The 18,958-nt window shown below is 37.8% G+C and overlaps 1 protein-coding gene across 1 annotated transcript in view; it reads right to left on the reverse strand.

The window, feature by feature from the left end:
- Nucleotides 1–18,958, reverse strand: part of adamts3 (ADAM metallopeptidase with thrombospondin type 1 motif, 3) — a 115,742-nt gene that overhangs the window by 17,419 nt on the left and 79,365 nt on the right. Inside the window, exons 10-16 of the mRNA XM_046385976.1 lie at nucleotides 18,268–18,400; nucleotides 12,871–12,984; nucleotides 11,724–11,869; nucleotides 10,550–10,725; nucleotides 9,310–9,443; nucleotides 8,732–8,855; nucleotides 4,859–4,939 (exon numbers count right to left, since the gene is read on the reverse strand). Of these exons, the coding sequence (XP_046241932.1) occupies nucleotides 4,859–4,939; nucleotides 8,732–8,855; nucleotides 9,310–9,443; nucleotides 10,550–10,725; nucleotides 11,724–11,869; nucleotides 12,871–12,984; nucleotides 18,268–18,400 (908 nt within the window). The remainder of the gene's footprint in view (nucleotides 1–4,858; nucleotides 4,940–8,731; nucleotides 8,856–9,309; nucleotides 9,444–10,549; nucleotides 10,726–11,723; nucleotides 11,870–12,870; nucleotides 12,985–18,267; nucleotides 18,401–18,958) is intronic.

Raw genomic sequence — 18,958 nt, forward strand, 5'->3', positions numbered from 1 at the left:
CTAATTCTATGGAGCTGAAGTGTAGGAAAAGTTTTTTCAGTTTAAATATAATATTTATTCAGTTGTGAAATTCTTTTGAATAAATGATCTATTTTCAGTTTTCAGTTCAATTCAATTCAGTTTCAGCGCCAATTCACAACAAAAGTTATCTCATGACACTTTCCAAGCAGGTCTAAACCAAACTCTTTAATTAAATTTTTTCACTTTCATATATATTTCAATATTTGAGGTCTTATTTTTTTTCAAATGCAGATTTCATATTGTCAGATTCATCTTCTTTTTTTACAGTTTCATATCTTATTTTTTCGGGTTTCAGATCTTTTTTTCGCTTTCAGATCTTTTGATCATTTTTGGGTCTCATCCTTTCAATTTCAAACTGGAATGGAATGGGGGACGTGGCATCAGCTTAGAGGGGCATGCAATCATGAGCGACTGCATAACAAAGAAGGCTGAGGATCTTCCTCTATTACATTGCCTTCAGGGAACATAGGTACTGTGAGAAGTATAACGGCGCACTTTCTCTACACCATAATCACATTGTGGGCAGTGAAAAAACTGACGCCATTGATAAGGTTCTGTTTCGCAAGCCGTTTTAAACCAAACTTGGCACCTATCGCAGTACAAGAGCAATAAACAGTGCCTGGTTGTGCAGTTCAACAGGCACATTTCAACGTTTTCCATTTACCATGTTGTACATGCAACTTTGAACGCAACAAACTATTGGCCAGCAATGGTGTCTGCGCCCTATGTACAACCGACCGGAAATGTTGGTGTGAACGAAATGTACGCTATTATTTTAATAGATACTCTGAGAAATTATCCCAGATGTAATAATGATGGGTAATTAGAACACAGGAACACAGGAGTTGCTGCCTTCAGGGAATATAGTACCGATGGTGCCTGAAGGCAACACAATAGAGGAAGGTCTTGACCCTTCTTTGCTATGCTGTCACTCATGAAGTTGAAGTGAAAAGAAGATCTGAAACCCGAAAAAAAAGAAGTTCAATCTGAAAACACGAAAACTGCAACTGCAAAAAGTAAGACCTCAAATATTAAGATATTGAGAAAGTGAAAACTGAAAATAGATAATTTATTCAAAAGAATTTCAGAACTGAATAAAAATTATATTTAAACAGAATAAAAGTTTCCTACACTTATTTTTAGTTTGAGTACAATGTTGTATTTTATTATTAATTTCAAAATTGAAATTTCAGCTTTCAAGTTTGAATCTTTTTTTTTCAAATGGCCCTGAACTGGTTCCATATAATTCAAGCCAAACTACTAATATGGTGAAACTTACCTGGATTGAGTTTGAAATGATAATGGTCATGCATCTGATGCATTTAAATGTATCTCATGGGGCAAAATGAGCTGATAGAACGACCCACAAGTCTGTGATACAGATCTTTTCCTCTAGTGCTCCAGGCTGAGTGATAGTGAGGAACCAGCATGGTCTTTTAAGGAGTAAAAAGTCAGCTGTGTTTTTATTTTAAGTGCTACAGGATAGCTCAAAAACAAATATGACTCAATGCTAATAATGAGATTAGTAAAGATTAGTAAAATAATTACATAATAACTGCATCAAGTTCTCTATTGCATTTTGTATGATCAGTGAACACACCTGGAGCCATCAAGCCTGGAGCACCAGAAAATAGGATTTTCACCAGGTGAGTCCATCTAATGTAGCAAGCCCCAAAAAACTGTGCTCTAACTTATGTTTTCAGTTTCAAATACATGTATAGCTGCGAAGTCCTGATGAAAAAATTCTTATTATTTACTGGGTCAGTGTGCCAAAGAATATATGTAATGTTGACACATTGACAGAAATGCAGAACTAATAGCAGGAAACCATGAAATGTGAGCAGAAAAATCTTCACAGTGATCCATCAGCACGTCATCTTATAGAATAATGACAGTGACAGAAAGGATGGATGTTGTTTACAATAGAGGCACATAGGTGCTAAAACTGCCAGCTTTTATTTTAGCTTAAGATGTCCAAATTGTCTCAAAAGAACATGAATCAAAAGACAAATTCTGTAGATGAAATGTTTCCAAAAAATGATTCTATTGGTGCTGTGTTGTGCATTATTTTCCTTCCTTTTCATTATTTCTTAAAAACAGTTCCTGCAGTGGAGAGTTTCTGTTCAAGAGCTGCAGGATTTGGGTAAAATAAAGGCAGTCACGTCTTACAGGTGCTTCTCAGTGAATGATGCTTTGTGATGGTGGAGGCTATTTCATTCTTTCCTGATGCGCAGAGCCAATATTCCTTATGCAATAGCCGTTAACATTCACGTTAAGTGCTCACTGGGCTTTTCAGCTTTATAATAGAGCAGGAGACAGCTCAATAACAGCATGCTCCAGAATGTGAAGGAAGGGAAAGGTGGGTGGTCAACAAAAGATTATATTTATACAAAACAGCTGTTCACATCCTGTTTCCAACTGACACTCATGTCCGTACCATAAACTTTTTGTTTATAAAACACAGTATGTATTAAATGTGTTCTCAATCAAAAATGAGGACATTTTGTGACATAATGAAGTAGCAAAGGATCATGGCAGTTGTTTCATTGCTTAACAAGCACTACTTCCAATGAAAAACTACCTGACGTGACTCAGGCGGAAATGTTCATGGATGAAGTAGTTTTAAAGTTTTACTCAGTTTACGTTTTGTCATGTTCAACAACTTCCTTCTTCACTCTGTGAAATTACAGCAACAGATGACCAAATGAAACATGTTACCTTGAATAAAATCATGAGGTTCTCTGGGTTTGAACATTTTTGAAACATTTGGGATAATGTATAATAACAACTCAACAAAATATTTAACGAAGGTTGAGTAATAAAGGTCTGAATAAAGGTCTATCAGCAACATGCTTTGCGGTTGAAACTCCCCTGGTGATACATCAGGAGAATTTAATGTCTTTGTTTTAAAATATTTTATATTTTATAACAAAATGCAGTGTAGCCTTTCTAGCCGAAGCCTGATATGTTTTATTACTCAGTGCCACAGTTGACAAAAACTATTAAAAACACATCAGTTAGCCACATTGTTCATGCTTCTACATCACCATGAACACTCCTTTGATGCAGTCCCATGCACATTCTGCTGTCAACATGCACCAAATGTGTATGAATCTGTGTCTGAAAGAAATTCTGTGCAAAAAAGTGTCCAGCTGTTTTAGGAAAGGACAACTTACTTTTTTTTAGAAAAAACTTCGAAACGATATATCTTGAGACTTTTTAAAGATTAATGTCTTTGTTGGGAATAAAGGGGCTTGCGGCTGAGTGCCACAGACAGAGGAAGGAAGTCAGAAAGTACTGACAGACAGCAATGCACCATTGGTTTTGGTCGTTTTTGTGATAGCTTTAGAAAATAGGAAATAACATGACTGTTATCTTTCAAGCTTCTGTACAGTCAAACTTCAGGACCAGTACCTTCTCTCAGTGCAAATAATGACATGCTGTAGCTGAGGGGCATTTTCACTGATCAAATGTTTGTTGCTACATTACCTTACTGCAGTTCAGCTTTATGAAACGACTAAAGTTAATGTGCATCGACCTCTTATCATGAGTCAGCTGTGAAAAATGTATTAATTTATGTGGCTTTTTCTGAAAGGTCAAGCTTTAATACAAAGTAATTTGGGAAGGGTTTAAAGGCCTTCAATAACACCAACAAGTCAATTTAAATTCTTTAATTTGTATCATAAGTTTATTGAAAACCTATCAAAAGTAGTTTGTACGGAGAAGAAAAGTTATTGAGTGCATTTTTTTTCTGTAAATTAAATCTGAAAATGCGATGATTATGTCCTCTAAATTGCTGATGCGCTGAACAGCAGCTCAGAATACAAGGCTTTCTGAATGACATCCTGAGGGATTTATTCTAGGTAATCTATGGCTCTGCTGAGAGATGTCAATGCTCACATAAACAATAATGGAGAAATCTGGTGGTGTGTAATTGAAAGGAGCTGCCAGCTTGATCTGAACCTGAGCAGGGCTTTGTTACTGGACTCCTGTGCGAGTCATGGATTGGCATAACGAGCACTACATTTGAGCATAACGTGATTGTACTTAGTGCCAGAACGCAAAGAACAGAGTGCAGGTGCAACTGATCATCACCTGGTAGTGAGTTGGATCAGCAGGATCACGTATTTCCTTAGTGGGGTGGTTGGACTCAACCTCAGAAATAGGGTGATGAGCATAGACAGGGGCTCAGAGTAGTGCCGCTCCTCCTTCATGTTGACAGGAGCCAACAAAATTGGTTTGGTCATCTGATTAGGATGTTTCCTGGGTGCATTGCTTTGTAGGTTTTGCAGGTACCTCTAACTAGGAGGGGACCCTGGGGTAGACTTAGAACTTATATATCTCATCTGACCCGGGAACACCTCAGGATTCACTTGGGGGAGCTGCTAAATGTTGATAGGAAGAGAGAGATGTGGAATAACCTTCTTGCTCTGCTGCCATAGTGACCCAACCACGGATAAGTGGAAGAATATGGAAAGAAAGATGGATGGATGGAAAGTGATTCCTTCAGAATATGTTTTGCTATGATTGTGAAATAACCTTGACGTAGTCAAGAAAAATTCACTGCTACAAAAATTCAGTCCCATTTTTGCAGCAGAGAAAGAGCCCCACTAATGTAGAAAGCTCTCTTTAATAGACTGATGAATAATTAATGAGCAATATAAAGACTAATTTTCACAGTCTGGAAGGTGACAAAGAATAACTTGTACGAAGTTTATAATATATGATTTTACAGTATATGTTTCCATTAGTCATGAGAAAACATGAAGATTATGGTGATGAGCCATTTTCAGGCATCATCTGATTTCATTGGTGTGTTTGTGTTAGGAAGACTTACCAAGAATTTGAGGGGAGGCCTCATGTTCTTGGATGATCACATGTCTAGCTCCAGGAGGAATGTGAAACATCTTAAGGTAACCTTTGCCAAGTTTGTAGCAGTGGTAGCAGAAGAGGGGGTTAGGAAAGATAAGACAGAGACAGGTAAGTTAAGCAGATACAGAAATAATCTGTTTGCAGCAGTGGACATCACGCATGTTTCAGAAGTTTTGTTCTTTGCTCTACAAAGAGTTTTGAAGGAGTCTGAGAAAAAAAAAGAAAATGGTGAACAGCTTTCATCCTCACTGTAGAAACCTGCATCTAAAACTCCCATTGAAACCAGCCACTCATTCACATCCATCTCTTGTGCCATCAGAGGGCTGTCAGAAAGATCAATATATTCTTGAACTGCTATATGACACAACTGATGATCATGAAAGGAAGTTTCTCAAATGAACAACTCTCTTTTGTGTTTATGCTGATTATGTTCAGACAGGATGTGAATGAAAACAGCCTTCAGCCATGTTTCAATAAGGCATGAGTAACAAGGTTTTCATACTATAAGGCAGCAAAGTCACCTTCTGTCACGGATGTCCACTACTTACAAACCTAATGTGACTCACCAAGTACATTTCTAGAGTCTTCTGTTTCATTTAAAAACACATTTCGTGCTCCTTTGGGCAAAGAGAACGCTCCTCTGGTCTTCCCTTCAAAATGAAATGAATCAGTTAGTTAGTATCACAGTGGTTCCTTTCTTCTTCATTTCACAGCCTCATTGTTTCTCTGTAACATCACCTACAGTGGAGGCAGATTTCATTAGCATTGCAGGGACTAGAGGAATTCACATTGTGCAATTTTTGCTTACAAGGTGTCACTAGCCAATCACCATTAATGACCTCCAGTCATGTAATTACTCACCCTCAAATCTGACAGGTAGGCACAACAAGTGGGGCCTCCTGATGCAGACACAGAGCTAAAATGCAACTTGCATAGTGACGCACGGCTCACACAAGGATCCAAAGGGTAGCAGAAAAGCGGGTGTTGCTCACTCTACAGTGTTCTGAAGACATAAATTGCAATCTAACTTTTGGAAAATGGCGAAAAAGGCCCATTTGAGCGAGAGAACATTCTCTGATGGCAGCCAATATCGGAACCCCATGGAGCTCAATACAAGCTGCCATGTGAAACTGAGTTTTTGGTAGAATGACAGAAAATACTGCATACAAGCTAACTGTCTGTAGACTCTTTATGTGTAGATGCTTAAGTTGAAACAAGCATCAGCATGTCAGTGAAGGTTCATTTAATCAGATTTTAAATGGCCAACAACATCCCAGATTTCCCACACCAGTAAAACTAGAAGAAAAGTTAGTTTGTTAGGCTGTTGAAACAACTGCTAGTGAGACATTTACATTAAATCACCAAACACATAAAAAATAACCTCTTACAGTGAGTTTATGAGAATTGAGTCGGACCTAACAGATGCTTAATTAGTAACGAGGAATAGAAGAAACACCAGTTTATGCCAAGTCTCTACATTATTAGGCATATATCTGCACTACAAGCTGGACAGACAATGCTAGACGTGAGCTTGTGAAGGGTTCAATAACACTGGATACTTGCATATTGTGTTTTCCAACAAAGGGGTTTCTTTTTGGGCTCTCTTGCTTAACAGTTTCCCTGTTAAAAATGTGGTTAAACAAGAATGAAATGTCATAGAAAAAAAAAAAACAACAACAAATAATCACAACAAGGCCGTCATGTCCAGGATCACAGAAGGTTTTCATTTTTATCATCAATCTCTTCATGCTGGTGCTTAAGGTGTACATGTGTTACTTAGGTTGTGGGGACACAAATCTGTTTACACAGTCACACTGAGGGTTTTCCTTACAGGGACAAAACACAAGTCCCATAATACAAATCATTCAGGGGAGGAGTAAGATTAGGTTTAGGTTAGGCAAGTAGAGATCAGAGTTATGAATATGGCAAGTTTTCAGGAAATTAATGTAAATCTTTGTTATGTCCCCACAAGTGGTGGGAATACAATTGTGTGTGTGTGTGTGTGTGTGTGTGTGTCTGTCTGTGTCACATGTAGCTGCAGAGTGGAGATAAGTTCAAGGAAGCAGCTTGAATTAAAGAAGTTGGTATAAAGAAAAGCACAATTTGTTGATGAACTTTCCAAATTCAAAATGAATTGATCTGTAGGAGGTAAATGCAATATCGACACTTCTGTGCTCTCGTCCAAGTCAGCATGACACACTGGCATGGTTGTTGTTTTGATTTTCAAAATACTTAATGGGAATCATGCACTTTCAGCAATACAACTTATATAAAATCATTAGTAATACCAGAACTATAGTAATTGTTACAACTGCACAATTACACAGTTTGTACAAGTTTTCAAGTTAAGTGTGAAGTTTTAAGACAAGATTGGATTTGTTAGATGATAAACTCCCACTGTTAAACTATACAAAAAACTGTCAGATGTCTAGAATTGAAGATATGTAAACCTATGTAATGATCATTAATACAATATTTGTTATGTTTACATTTGTCTTTTGTTTGATCATACTAAAACATCGCCATTTTGTCTCCCCTTCCCCAAATCCCCACAAATGGACCAGTCCTACTCCCAACTAAAGAATGAGGTGAGCAGCACTGTGCTGAATGACAAGGTCGGTTGGCATAATTGTAGGGAGGATATGGTAATTTCTTTTTTTCAATAGACTGTGTAGTCTATTATATTAAAAAATAGACTGTAAAAGATGGCCTTCAGCACATTCTTATAGAAGGTGTTGTCCTTCCAGTCCACTGAATGCTAACTGTTACATGCATGTCTGTCTTCTTCATTTTGACCTGCCACTCTTCAGCTAAAAAGGTTTTCATTCCTTTAATTTTGCAACAGTACAAGTGACACATTTACCAATGTTACTGATGCTACTGTACCTAGTGTCTGTTAAACTGTATCAGTGTTTACTATTTATAAAGTTTGCCACTGAACGAAAATGTACACAGAAGTGTGTTTGTTGCATCCATCTTCTGCATCTTGCAAAGGCAAATGAGTGTTGATAATGCAATCACGCTCTTTAAATCTTTGACTGAAACGCTTTTTGCAGAAGTAAGGAACAATGTATTCAAGCTTTGTATGTGGCTCCAGCTATATGAATGCACTGCAGAGTCACCTGCCTCCTCCAATATTTTTTCCTGATTTCAGGAACATATCTGAGATGTAAAAAATGCCATAACAGACCAACTGTCACTTATCATTTTCACATTGCTAGTGCATTTTCTCACAGAATCAAAATTTGCATTGTGATATGTTTCGATCCACTTCAGTCCTGATGATCGTGAGTCATAGTTATTCTCCTTTTTCAGAAATCAGTAAGGGGCGAAGTTGAAGTTTAATGCATTTTTAGAAAAAAAAATAGAACATAATAAATAAATGAAATTCAAGAGTAACTGATTACTCAGAATTACAATTTTACCTATTTAGAATTTGCCATCTTCATTATCATATTTTTCTTCAAGTGGACATTCTGCACAGAGCTAGTGGATGTCTTTTTCTGGACCACAGATACGCATATGCATACGCACTGTGCACCATAGCAACATTACCACATAGCTCACAGTGGGGAAACACAACCATGGGTTAAAGTGTGACTAATGTTGACCGTATTAATGACTTATTCACACTTCCTTGTGATGATATTTGTGCTGAAACAAGATGTTAGACAGTGATGAATCACTGTGATAGTCTGCCTCCATGAATAAACTGGGGCTGAGAAAACATGCAGGGAAAGAATTGGGAGAAATCGTTGGCGTGAAAAAAATTATTTGTGAAACTTAATTTCAAAAGAATTGTCTGCAGACGTGTTAGTATGAGATCACATGATCTTACCAGCTTTCTTTGGTGTTCGGGTGAAGGTTCCTTTGACGGTGCGGCAGTGGGAGTTGTCTCCACCACAAACACCACATTTGTCCTCCACTTTGTGAGAGCCAATCTCTCTGTCACAGCCAACTTTCTGGAGAACATAAACACAATTAGACAGATGAGCTCAGATTCAACAATCTAAAATTCTAAAATTCATAACATGGTTCAATGAAAAACAGACCTGAGGGGGCATGCCGCAAAGCAATTTCAACATAGGCAAGTGTTTCTTCAAAACTAAAACTCCAATCAAACATAATGAGTATCACAACAAAGCTTATTGTCTGTACTTATTAGCTAAAGTGTAATTACACAGCTTCATTTGGTGATAATACTAATGTCTGCAACTTCATAATTCTAACCCCCTACATTTGAGAGGAATGTACTGTACTTTTTACAACATTAACATCACAACATCAACATCACACTGTGTAATTTAATGAAGTCCTGCAAAGCTTTCAAAATTCTATCAACCTGCGGCTGATAATGCACATTTGCTTAATGCAGCTTTTACTAGGTCAAATAGGTAGTTTAAACACAGTCCTTACCACACATTCTCCACGCACACAGACACTGTAGGCATCTTTGTAGGAGCATCGGGTCCCATCATGCACCAGCTGTTTCATGTATGCCACGTCTCCTGTCTCCTTTGACTGGCAGTACAAGTGGCATCTCTTGTTTGCTACAAGAGAAGAGCTTATTAGATTGTTTTAGAATTGTAAGACAGAAAAAGTAACTCAGAAAATCCAAAATGTAATTTATGGATTTTAAAAGTGTTGTTTTTAAATATTTTCTTACATACTTTCTTAAGTAATGTTAAAATATGGTATGAACTTCACTGCATTATTCTTTTAATTGGCTCCTACTAGAGTTACCAAAATTTTTAATCATTTGCCCAAAGTACTGATAAATGTTTCCACTGCTGCAGAGACTACAATAACCATTACAATAATCATCTTAAACGGTGTGATGATAAATCACAAGTATATTCCCCTACATTGCTGTACTCGTGTTGTACCTTTAAAACAGCCACACACAATGGTGTGCAACAAGATCAAAATGAGCAAATACAAATAAGAAATACAAAAAGAAATTGAAATAAGAAAATATTAATGAAAGTTATCAATTTGTGCCCGTACCCGAGTCTGAAACAAAAATCTATTAATCTATTACTATTTTTAAAGCGCTGACATTAGAATTAACACTTTACAAAACCACATGGGCTTTCTTTTGTACCTGGTTCTTTAATAACTGTCAAACACTCTTGAGAAAAATGTTGCATACAATAATGGCTTCCCACAATACCATCTCGCCTCCCTGCAGTTTCTTAGTAGGTTTCTTTTCTAGATGACTGACATTAGAAACCATTTGGTTTAGGTTCAGTATGTGGCAAACCGCTTCATGGAGAGCAGCCAGAGAAACGTAAAGTCTAACATAGAAGGGAAAGTGTTTTAGGATGCAGGTTTTCAATCTACACTGTAGAGACCCATTGCTTCTGCAGAAGATACATGTCACATATTGACACATTGATGGATGACCAAAAAATTAAATTAAATAAGTAAATAAAAAAGGAGAAGGCAAAAGGGACACAATACAAAAACTAAAAACAAGAAAACCACCAGACACAAAACACCCAAAACTGTCTGAAACCACTGGAAACATCTTTGTTTTGAATATACAATAACTTCATCTGTCCTGGCTGTCAGAGTCACCGCTCTTGTTGACTTGCACTGTTTTTCCAGTTGGAACACGCTGAAACAAAACAATCTGTTGACATTTTGCTGTTACCATCAGGATGCTCGTAGGGCTGCCAGTGGTGCTTGGCATTTTGGAACTCAAAGTGGGAGTTGCGGAGCTGGCACTGCTGTGCTCGGAAATCTTCAAAGTGTTTGGGGCAGTCTTCAGTGTTACACAGCTGATACTCATAGTTTACTCCTGGGCAGTCCTGGCCACCATTGGAGGGTCTGGGGGAAGGAAACAGTTGAACATCAGAGGAGCTGATCAGACAGTGTGCAATTCTTTAAAGCAAAGAATGCCAAAGCAAAATCTGCTCAAAAAGTGATGCTAAAACATCAAGAAGCTCATATGGAAAAATTAGAGTTATTTTTAAGCCATGAGAGTTGTCGCATGTTGTTTGAAAAAAGGTGCTGTTTGTGATGGTTTACAAATGCATGGTTTACAAATTGTTTATTACCCTCAACATAGCATTACCAACCTATGTATTATACGTCTCACATCATTTATTAAACCCTCTTGAAACCTTCATGTGTATGCTTGACTACCATAGGTTTAAAGGCCTATCTAAAATCTTTAAATTTGATCCATTTTTCCTGCTGGGAAAGTCCTTCTTTGTGGAGCTATTACCAGTTCCTGCAGAATATCTGGTAAACAGCAAAACTCAACAAACAGCATCAAAGTTGAATTACACAGATTTTACGCATTACTGTATTTTTTACAGATATGAACATATACAAATATAATAGAAGTTTAATAAAGTCTTTTGTGGGAGCTGCACAGACTAATAATTTACTCCAAGCGACGTTGCTTCAGTCTGCAACAGTGGGAGTTGGAGATAAGATATGAATACAAAATGACCAAGCCAGGAGAAGGTTAGCTTACCTTTATTAACCTTTTGGGTTAATAAAATGCTTCATGATACTGTTGAAAGTCAGGTGTATTAAATGCCCCTTATTACACTGAATCAGCACTCTCACTTTCTGTATACATGAAAGGGGAACCAATCATCTTCACAAGAAACTGAATAAATGTATTTTCCAAAATATCAAAGCATTCCTATAAGTTTAGGAAAGTAAACCTCACTGGTAAAGGTTGGGAAAAACCATAGTCATGGGTATAGTTTGGAAAACATTGCTGTTATGGTAAGAAGAAATCACATTTGAATGCTGGTGTGAGATGGAATGCTTTGGGATGCAATTGCTTTATTTTTGATTTTGCCGCTTACGCTGGGTTGTTGCACTGACGTGTCCGGAAGCGAACTCCAGTTCCACAGGAGCGCGAGCAGGAGCCATATTTGCTCCAGGAGCCCCAGGCGCCATCTTGCTTGACCTGGTTAGGGTTTTTCCACATGCAGTGACCTTTGTAGCACCACTAGAGATGATGACAGGGTTGAGTAGAGAGGACAAGTTAGCTATACACAAAAGCCTGCTTTCTAGACTGAGTAAATGATAATACAGGCAAAATGTATGTGAAAAAAATCTGAAAACACTGTGGCCAAATGTATGTGGTCAGGAATTTCTATGTACATTGGTCTGAGATGTTTCTAAGGAGTAGACTATACTTGCTTTGGTTTTAGGTAAGGGGAATTTTAATTCTGCATCACACAATCATACTGGAGACAACAGCATGTTTCCAACTTTGTGTCAACAGTTTTGGGAGGGCCTGATCTCCCTTACTGATCCAAATAATTTTTTTTCCCAGCTTGCTGTGGAAGAACTGGACTGACCTGCACATGACCCTGACCTGAAGCTTGAAGCAAGTCACACTTTATGGACTTATGGTTGAATGGGGGAAATCCCAGCAGCAAGGCTTAATGTCTGGATAAGAACCTTGCAGGGAGCAGCCATGGCCTAGAGGTTGGAAAAGCGGCTTGTGATGGGAAGGTCGCTGGTTCGATTCCCCCACCGGACGGGCAGGAAAAAATTTGAGTGTGGTGGAGTGATAATGTCCCCACCCCCCATTAGCCGGCTGATGTGCCCTTGAGCAAGGCACTTAACCCCCAATATATGCTGCCCGGGTGCTTGATGCTGCCCACTGCTCCTGTGTGTGTTTCACTGCATGTTGCGTGTGTGTGTTTCAATCAGTGATGGGTTAAATGCAGAGAAGTAATTTCCCAGCTTGAGATTAATAAAGTAGGAGGCCCATTTTTTTGAAATAAGATGTTTAACAATCACAGATCAGTGTAATGTTTGGGTTTTGCAATTGTTATTATTATTACTGTTATTATTTGGGACCTAACGATGAGGAAACTGCTGCATATAGGCTATTGTCTTAATGTCTTGTTAACATTTAATCACCTCTGTGTTCAGGCACTTCTGTGGGTGTCCATATACTTGTGGCTATGTGGCACCGTATGTAAGAGACAAACTCACTTTTCCAGGAGCACACTCGGTCCCATCGAGAGGTGGCCCCTTCTTAGTTTTGCAGAAATAAGGGTTGTCCGGGTGGCTGCACCACAGCTGTTTACATGGATCAAATGTGCGAAACTGAAACACAGAAAAAATCATGTTCTAAGCAAGGTGAGCTGTGTATGACATAAAGTAAAGCATATGAATAGCTTCACCGCTCATTTTGTGATACACAACCCAAAGGCTGAAAGGCAGAAATGGGCTGAAAGCATTCTGCATAGAGAGGGCATAGAGAGGCTGTCCAAGAACTGAACCTTAGTACCCATTATGCACCCATGCAATTAAGACTCAGCATTGAGGATTAGGATGCTCAAAATGTATAATGGTTCTAAAATGGATGTTATAAAATCTAACAACATGGGCTCCAAAACTAACATTTGGACCTGCACATTTCAACAGGTTGAGATTTATCTGTCAAATTTGGTGATCTTTTTCCTTTTACTGCTGACACTGTCTTCTCCAAATGAGCTTTCTCTAACCTTTTACTTTGTTCAGAATACAGTAAATACCCCACTATAGCTAGTACGTGGTGTGAGAGCAGAATGATAGCTTCAAATCATGATAGCTAGAGTCTGCGTCACTTTTGATTCATCCTTGCGCAAAACTCTGATATTCCTGGACAAAATATAAACGCTCACTAAAAATCCTGGCCATCATGAGACAATAAGCATCAATAACAGTAGTTAGCTGTAATGTCATGCCTTGCTGGAGATCAGTGCTTTCTAGTTAAATCTGTCATTACTCAGACTGGTGGGAATTCTGAAATTCTGTATTGTTGTGATGTTTTATCAATCTTTTGAATTCCTGACTATATCCTGGCTGCTACTCACTCCCCCAACCGCCCTTTAGGACTTCACAGAAAGATCTGAAATATTTGTAGCATTTGAATCCTGCAGAGATTAAGATTCTTTAATCTTGTTCAGTTACTGGGGCAAATGGATCCTTGTTGGCAGAGGAACAAAAGACAATTAGCTGGATTGAATGGGCTTTTTTCTAAATAAACAAAACCCTTTTTAGCTTGTGACATGAAAATAATCTAATGGGCTGTGACAAACAATTGTTGTGCAGCTGCACTCATCAATCCAACTGCAGCAATGGCTCCTTGTTGTGTTTATAAGGGGTGCAAACAAAGGAATCTGGGAAAATGCCTAGTCAGACAGCTTGTAAATATTGATCTTTCCAAGCTAACTAGAGATGCTGAACTAAATCATTCATAAATCACATATGTTACCGGACTACTGTTACTGCCTGGTAAAAAAAAAAAATGTTTATGGTATATTTTCATTATGACAGCAAAAATTAAATTTGATAGCTGCATATGCTGTGTGTGTGTGTGTGTGTGTGTGTGTGTGTGTTTATGAGCGCAGTGTTTAGGAAAAAACAACTGAAAGATTGTGTGGTCGTTAATCTTGGGTTAATCTAACATACTGGCTACAGTAGACTAGGGATCAGGTAGGGGAACGGATGGAAATGGCCATAAATTATGTAAAAATCATTTCTTGCTGACAGTCTCTGTAAATTAAATTGTATTTATTAAAAAGGAAAGAGGGAAATAACATTTGGCAGTAATAAAGGCTTTGGAATCTGGAATGGCAAGATGGTGGACCAGCATGACCTCCAGTTGAAATGAGAATCGAAGAGTAGGAAACTGTAAAGAAAAAGGGAATTGAGATATACCCAATATATAGCAGTTAATTTATTTGTCATATAGAGAAGTTTAGTGTCCATGTCTTTTCTTTCCAGTTTCTATGTTTCTCTGAAAACCTGAAACCAAAGTGTTTTTGACGCTTTTTCTGATTACTGGATTTTGTATTCTTGCCTGTTTCTTTTGGATTTGTTTGCCTGTGTTGGACTGCCGCCTTCTGTTTTTGACCCTTTCCTGCCTCTCGATGTTTTTTTTTACTTATCTACCTCCATCTTTTAAATATGAAATCACTCAGCTTCACTATCTGCATAGTCATCTGCATTTGGGTCCATCCCCTGCTACTTTGCATGCCCCACAGTCTGTGACAGAAAATTAGATTCCTTCACACTGCTGCTGCATTTAATACATCTATCATCAGAGTATACTTTGATCAAGATCTGCAGGGGCTGTGATTCAATGGTTCAGTGTGCTGGAGTCTCTCTATCTACAAAATATTTGAGCTCCTCTTTGACACACCTGCATTAAAAAATACTAGCATTTCTGCCTTGTCTATCCTTCTAAAGATGGATTTTGAAACAAGTCCAAACAAATCTCAATTCTCCTTTCTTTTTACATGGACATGACAATATTTGGACAAAAAATGAAATTTAGCTTAAGAAAAAGAAGCAAAACAATGTTGGGTGTCTTTTTTATGTCTGGATGGGTCTGGCGCTGCAGGCATGTATGCTTTTGTGTTTGACTGAATGTTCTCTTTTTCAGGATTCAGTGACAACTGATTAAGCTTTTCCATCAAAGAGAATGGGGGATGGAAGACGTTCCCACTGTTACCGCATTATAAAAAAATTTGAGGGGGAAACGATGATGTATTGCAGGTTTGTGTTCAAAAACTGATGTCATCTAAGAGTCCTACAGCAGATCAATGAACACATTAGTCTTTAAATCAGTTCAATTTGCTCACATTCAGAAATTCAAAATGAGCTGTGTGGCCGTTTTTGCTTGAGTAATCTCAATAAGAGCTCATTTCTCTAATATAGTGACAATACACCCAATTTTTCAAGTGACAAAAATTAAATGTCTATAAACTCACAATAGTTTGAACAGCTAACCAATCAGCAAGCAGCCAGTGTCTTTATCTTGTCTTCATAAGGTTCATTGTTTTATAGCCACATATTCCATATAAATCTCAATTATTGATGTCCATGTCTTACACCTAACACTGTCTAATAAACAGCTGGTGCTTATTCTAGTTTCATACACCAATCTCGAACTGTGCATTGAGGCTGCTACACAACATCAGCACCTTCTCATACCAAAAGAACAGGTCATTTGACTCCAAAAATGACAAATATAAAGAGAATCAAAAACAGGACCTTTGCTGTAACAATAATGAACAACATGATTAACATGTGATTGAAATGATAGTAGTTTCATTAAGTTTAGGAACCGAAATTACTTGGTTAGGTTATGTTAGTTATGTATGTAAGTATGTTAGTAAGTTAACTTACACAAGTTTAAATAAGTCAAGACTGACTTCCTTGTTTCATATGCAACATAAATAGCGGTCTCCTGGGGGAAAGTTCCTGAAAACAAGGAACTGAGTTAAGATTGTATGATATATGATTATAATTTGTTATTTGTACATTTGAGGTCCGAGAAGTGAATATGTTTATGAACATTTGCATGTATTTATATGTGCTAATTAAATTAACATGACACTACAAAAAAGGTCATGTTAATGCTAATGTAAAAAAAAACAAAAACAAAAACAAAAACTAGCTGCAAGAAGCAAGTTTGGGTAAACAGGGTAAACATTATGGTCTTTTGTCAGGAAAGATACATCTTTTCAGTGGTCTGATCAATAGTTAGCAAGGAGTGGATGTACAGTGAGTTAATCCGACATTTTTGGTTTGTTTTGTTTTTAGTAAACAAAAAAAAACTGCATTAGAAAATGAGAATAATGAGATCAATCAATAAAATGAAATGAATGACATAAATGAAATGAAAATGAAATCAGCAGCATTAGAAGAGAAGAAACTAGCCGAGCCTTCAAGTTTTACCAAAGGATCTGAAGGATCTGAAAATCATAGAACCAAGCGCTGAAAGGACATTTTATATGGCTTTGAGGTGTTGATGCACAAACATACGCTAAATGCATAAACACATCAGATAGCTAAACTGCCAAACACAATGCATGTCTGAATTACTCTTATACTACCACTTGACATTGTGCAATGTACAATAGCTGGCAAAAAGGAAAGCAGGCAGTGACTGCGTATGTTTGATGAGCAGGGTCGAAGGTGAACAGGCACAGCAGTGAAGGGGTGGGTAGAGACAGAGGTAGCAGCTGCGATAATGGTATCACGCTATAGAATTTTTGAAAACATAATAATAATGTGATCAGTCCAATTTATCTTTAATTTTCTTTATTGGATGTTTTCTCTCTTTTTTGGCCAATGAATTACAATCAAATAAAGAGTGTATCTTGGTGTAATGAGAAATCCTGTTAAACTGCGACAAGCATGTGACAAGAAAAAAATCAATTGATAAATAGTGAAAAGGAAACCAGATGAATAAACTAAAGACCCACAAGGCCTAATATCTGAATATCAAACCCTTAAACTGTTTCCTCTGAAGAAACTGATCATCATAGTTTTGTGTGTGCATCAAATACTAACCTTCAGAGTAATTCTCTGAGTCAACTGAAAGATGTAGCAGGAAGGTACTAAAGTTAACATGACATCTGTCAGTACAACCTGACATCTAAATCCTTTATATGTTCAAACGATACAGTCTCCATCCCTAGCGAGGCTGGATAAAGAGGACTCGGCCAAAATCCAAAGTGCTTTCAAAGAAATGTTAACCTTGACTTGAAGTCAAGAGCTTTGTCATCAAGTCAGAATCTTAGTCTGAACTCCCAAATGGCCTCTATAGCCAGTTCTTGCTGTACAGAAATACTTTCTCTCCAAAAAAGGTAAATCCAAGATTACTCATCCCCTTCAAGTTTTGTGGGGTTTTTTAAGTTGATAAATGACAGAAAAAAGTCTTGAAAGGGCATGATGTTCTCTGCATGGCCTGATTAGATCAACATCATCATAAAATCATAGCTTCAGTTCCTGACTTTTCAAAGTCACTTTGTTGCCTGTACTTTTCATCATAAGGGTGAAGAATTCCCAGTACCTCCTACAACATATTTGCATATTTAACTGCTGAATATTAACCCAATACAACTGACAAAATACTTTGACAAAAAAAAGCCAGGAGACCTTTGCCCAGCATAAATAGCAAATCATAAAATATCACCTTTCAAGTATATATCCGCATTTTTTTTGTTAGATAACCACACTATTTATCATTTTTACTCATCCTTTTGAATAAAATGAGACATCACTTATAGTACAGATCGAGACACTATGACCAGTGACAGAAGAGGAAAGTGGCAGTAATGACAGAATGTAGTGGCAGAATACTTATCATCCTACCATCTGCACAGACCTAGCCAGACAGCAGCTGTGACTATGGTAATGTAAGCAGATGTCTGTTTGAAGTGCTCACTAATCTAACGTCTGACTCTGTTCACCAAACCTTTTGCTCTGCTGATCTCAAGCCAGTAAATGTTTCACCTGATAGACATCACTCACAGAAATATTTTTTAGTACAATGTACACACGTACAGATGGCGCCTATCCACTAAATGGAGCCCTGATGGCTGAACTCACTGAAGTGCAGATCTTGTAGCCCACTCCAAAGTCAAACCGGCACTGCTCATCCATCGAGTAGTTGATACCAGGAAGTTCAGGAAGCTGCGGCCAGTCGTGTTTGAAGGGGTCATCCAAGAGACAGTCATATGTACTGACAGGAAATGAAAAAAAGAGGTGACACTGGTGTCAGACACTGAACAGAAACACAATATTGCCATCCTAATAAAGACATTGAGTTATTCTTTGATATGGATTTATAGCCTTCGCCCTTTATTGCCCTCGGTGGCAAAGAGAGCCAGGCCTTTAGAGGTTCATAGTGGACACAAACATTATAGCCCCTATCCAGGTCTGTTCTGTTTAAATCTAAATAAATAAATAACAGATCTAAAGCTTTCAGACTTTTCATGCTGTACAACATACTGATTTTTCTCTGCAAAGATCCCAGCTGCTCCAAAAAAAAAAACAAACAAAAAACTGTACTGTATGGCGATTGATTTCACATTTCCATTGTCATCTACTTTAATACAATTGAGCTCTTTCGTGCCCATGCTCTGCTGAACTTTCCCTGTCAGAAATTGATTCTTTTACAGCCAAGTGAAAAAGTCGATGTTTATGAACTGAGCACAGGCCATATGCTGAGGCTCATAGGGGCTCTTTCAGCAGTCAGTGATGTCCATTATCTCAAAAGAGGTACAGTAAAAGCATAAGC

The sequence above is a fragment of the Scatophagus argus genome, chromosome 4 (genome assembly GCF_020382885.2).
Source record: "Scatophagus argus isolate fScaArg1 chromosome 4, fScaArg1.pri, whole genome shotgun sequence".
Lineage (NCBI taxonomy): Eukaryota > Metazoa > Chordata > Actinopteri > Scatophagidae > Scatophagus > Scatophagus argus.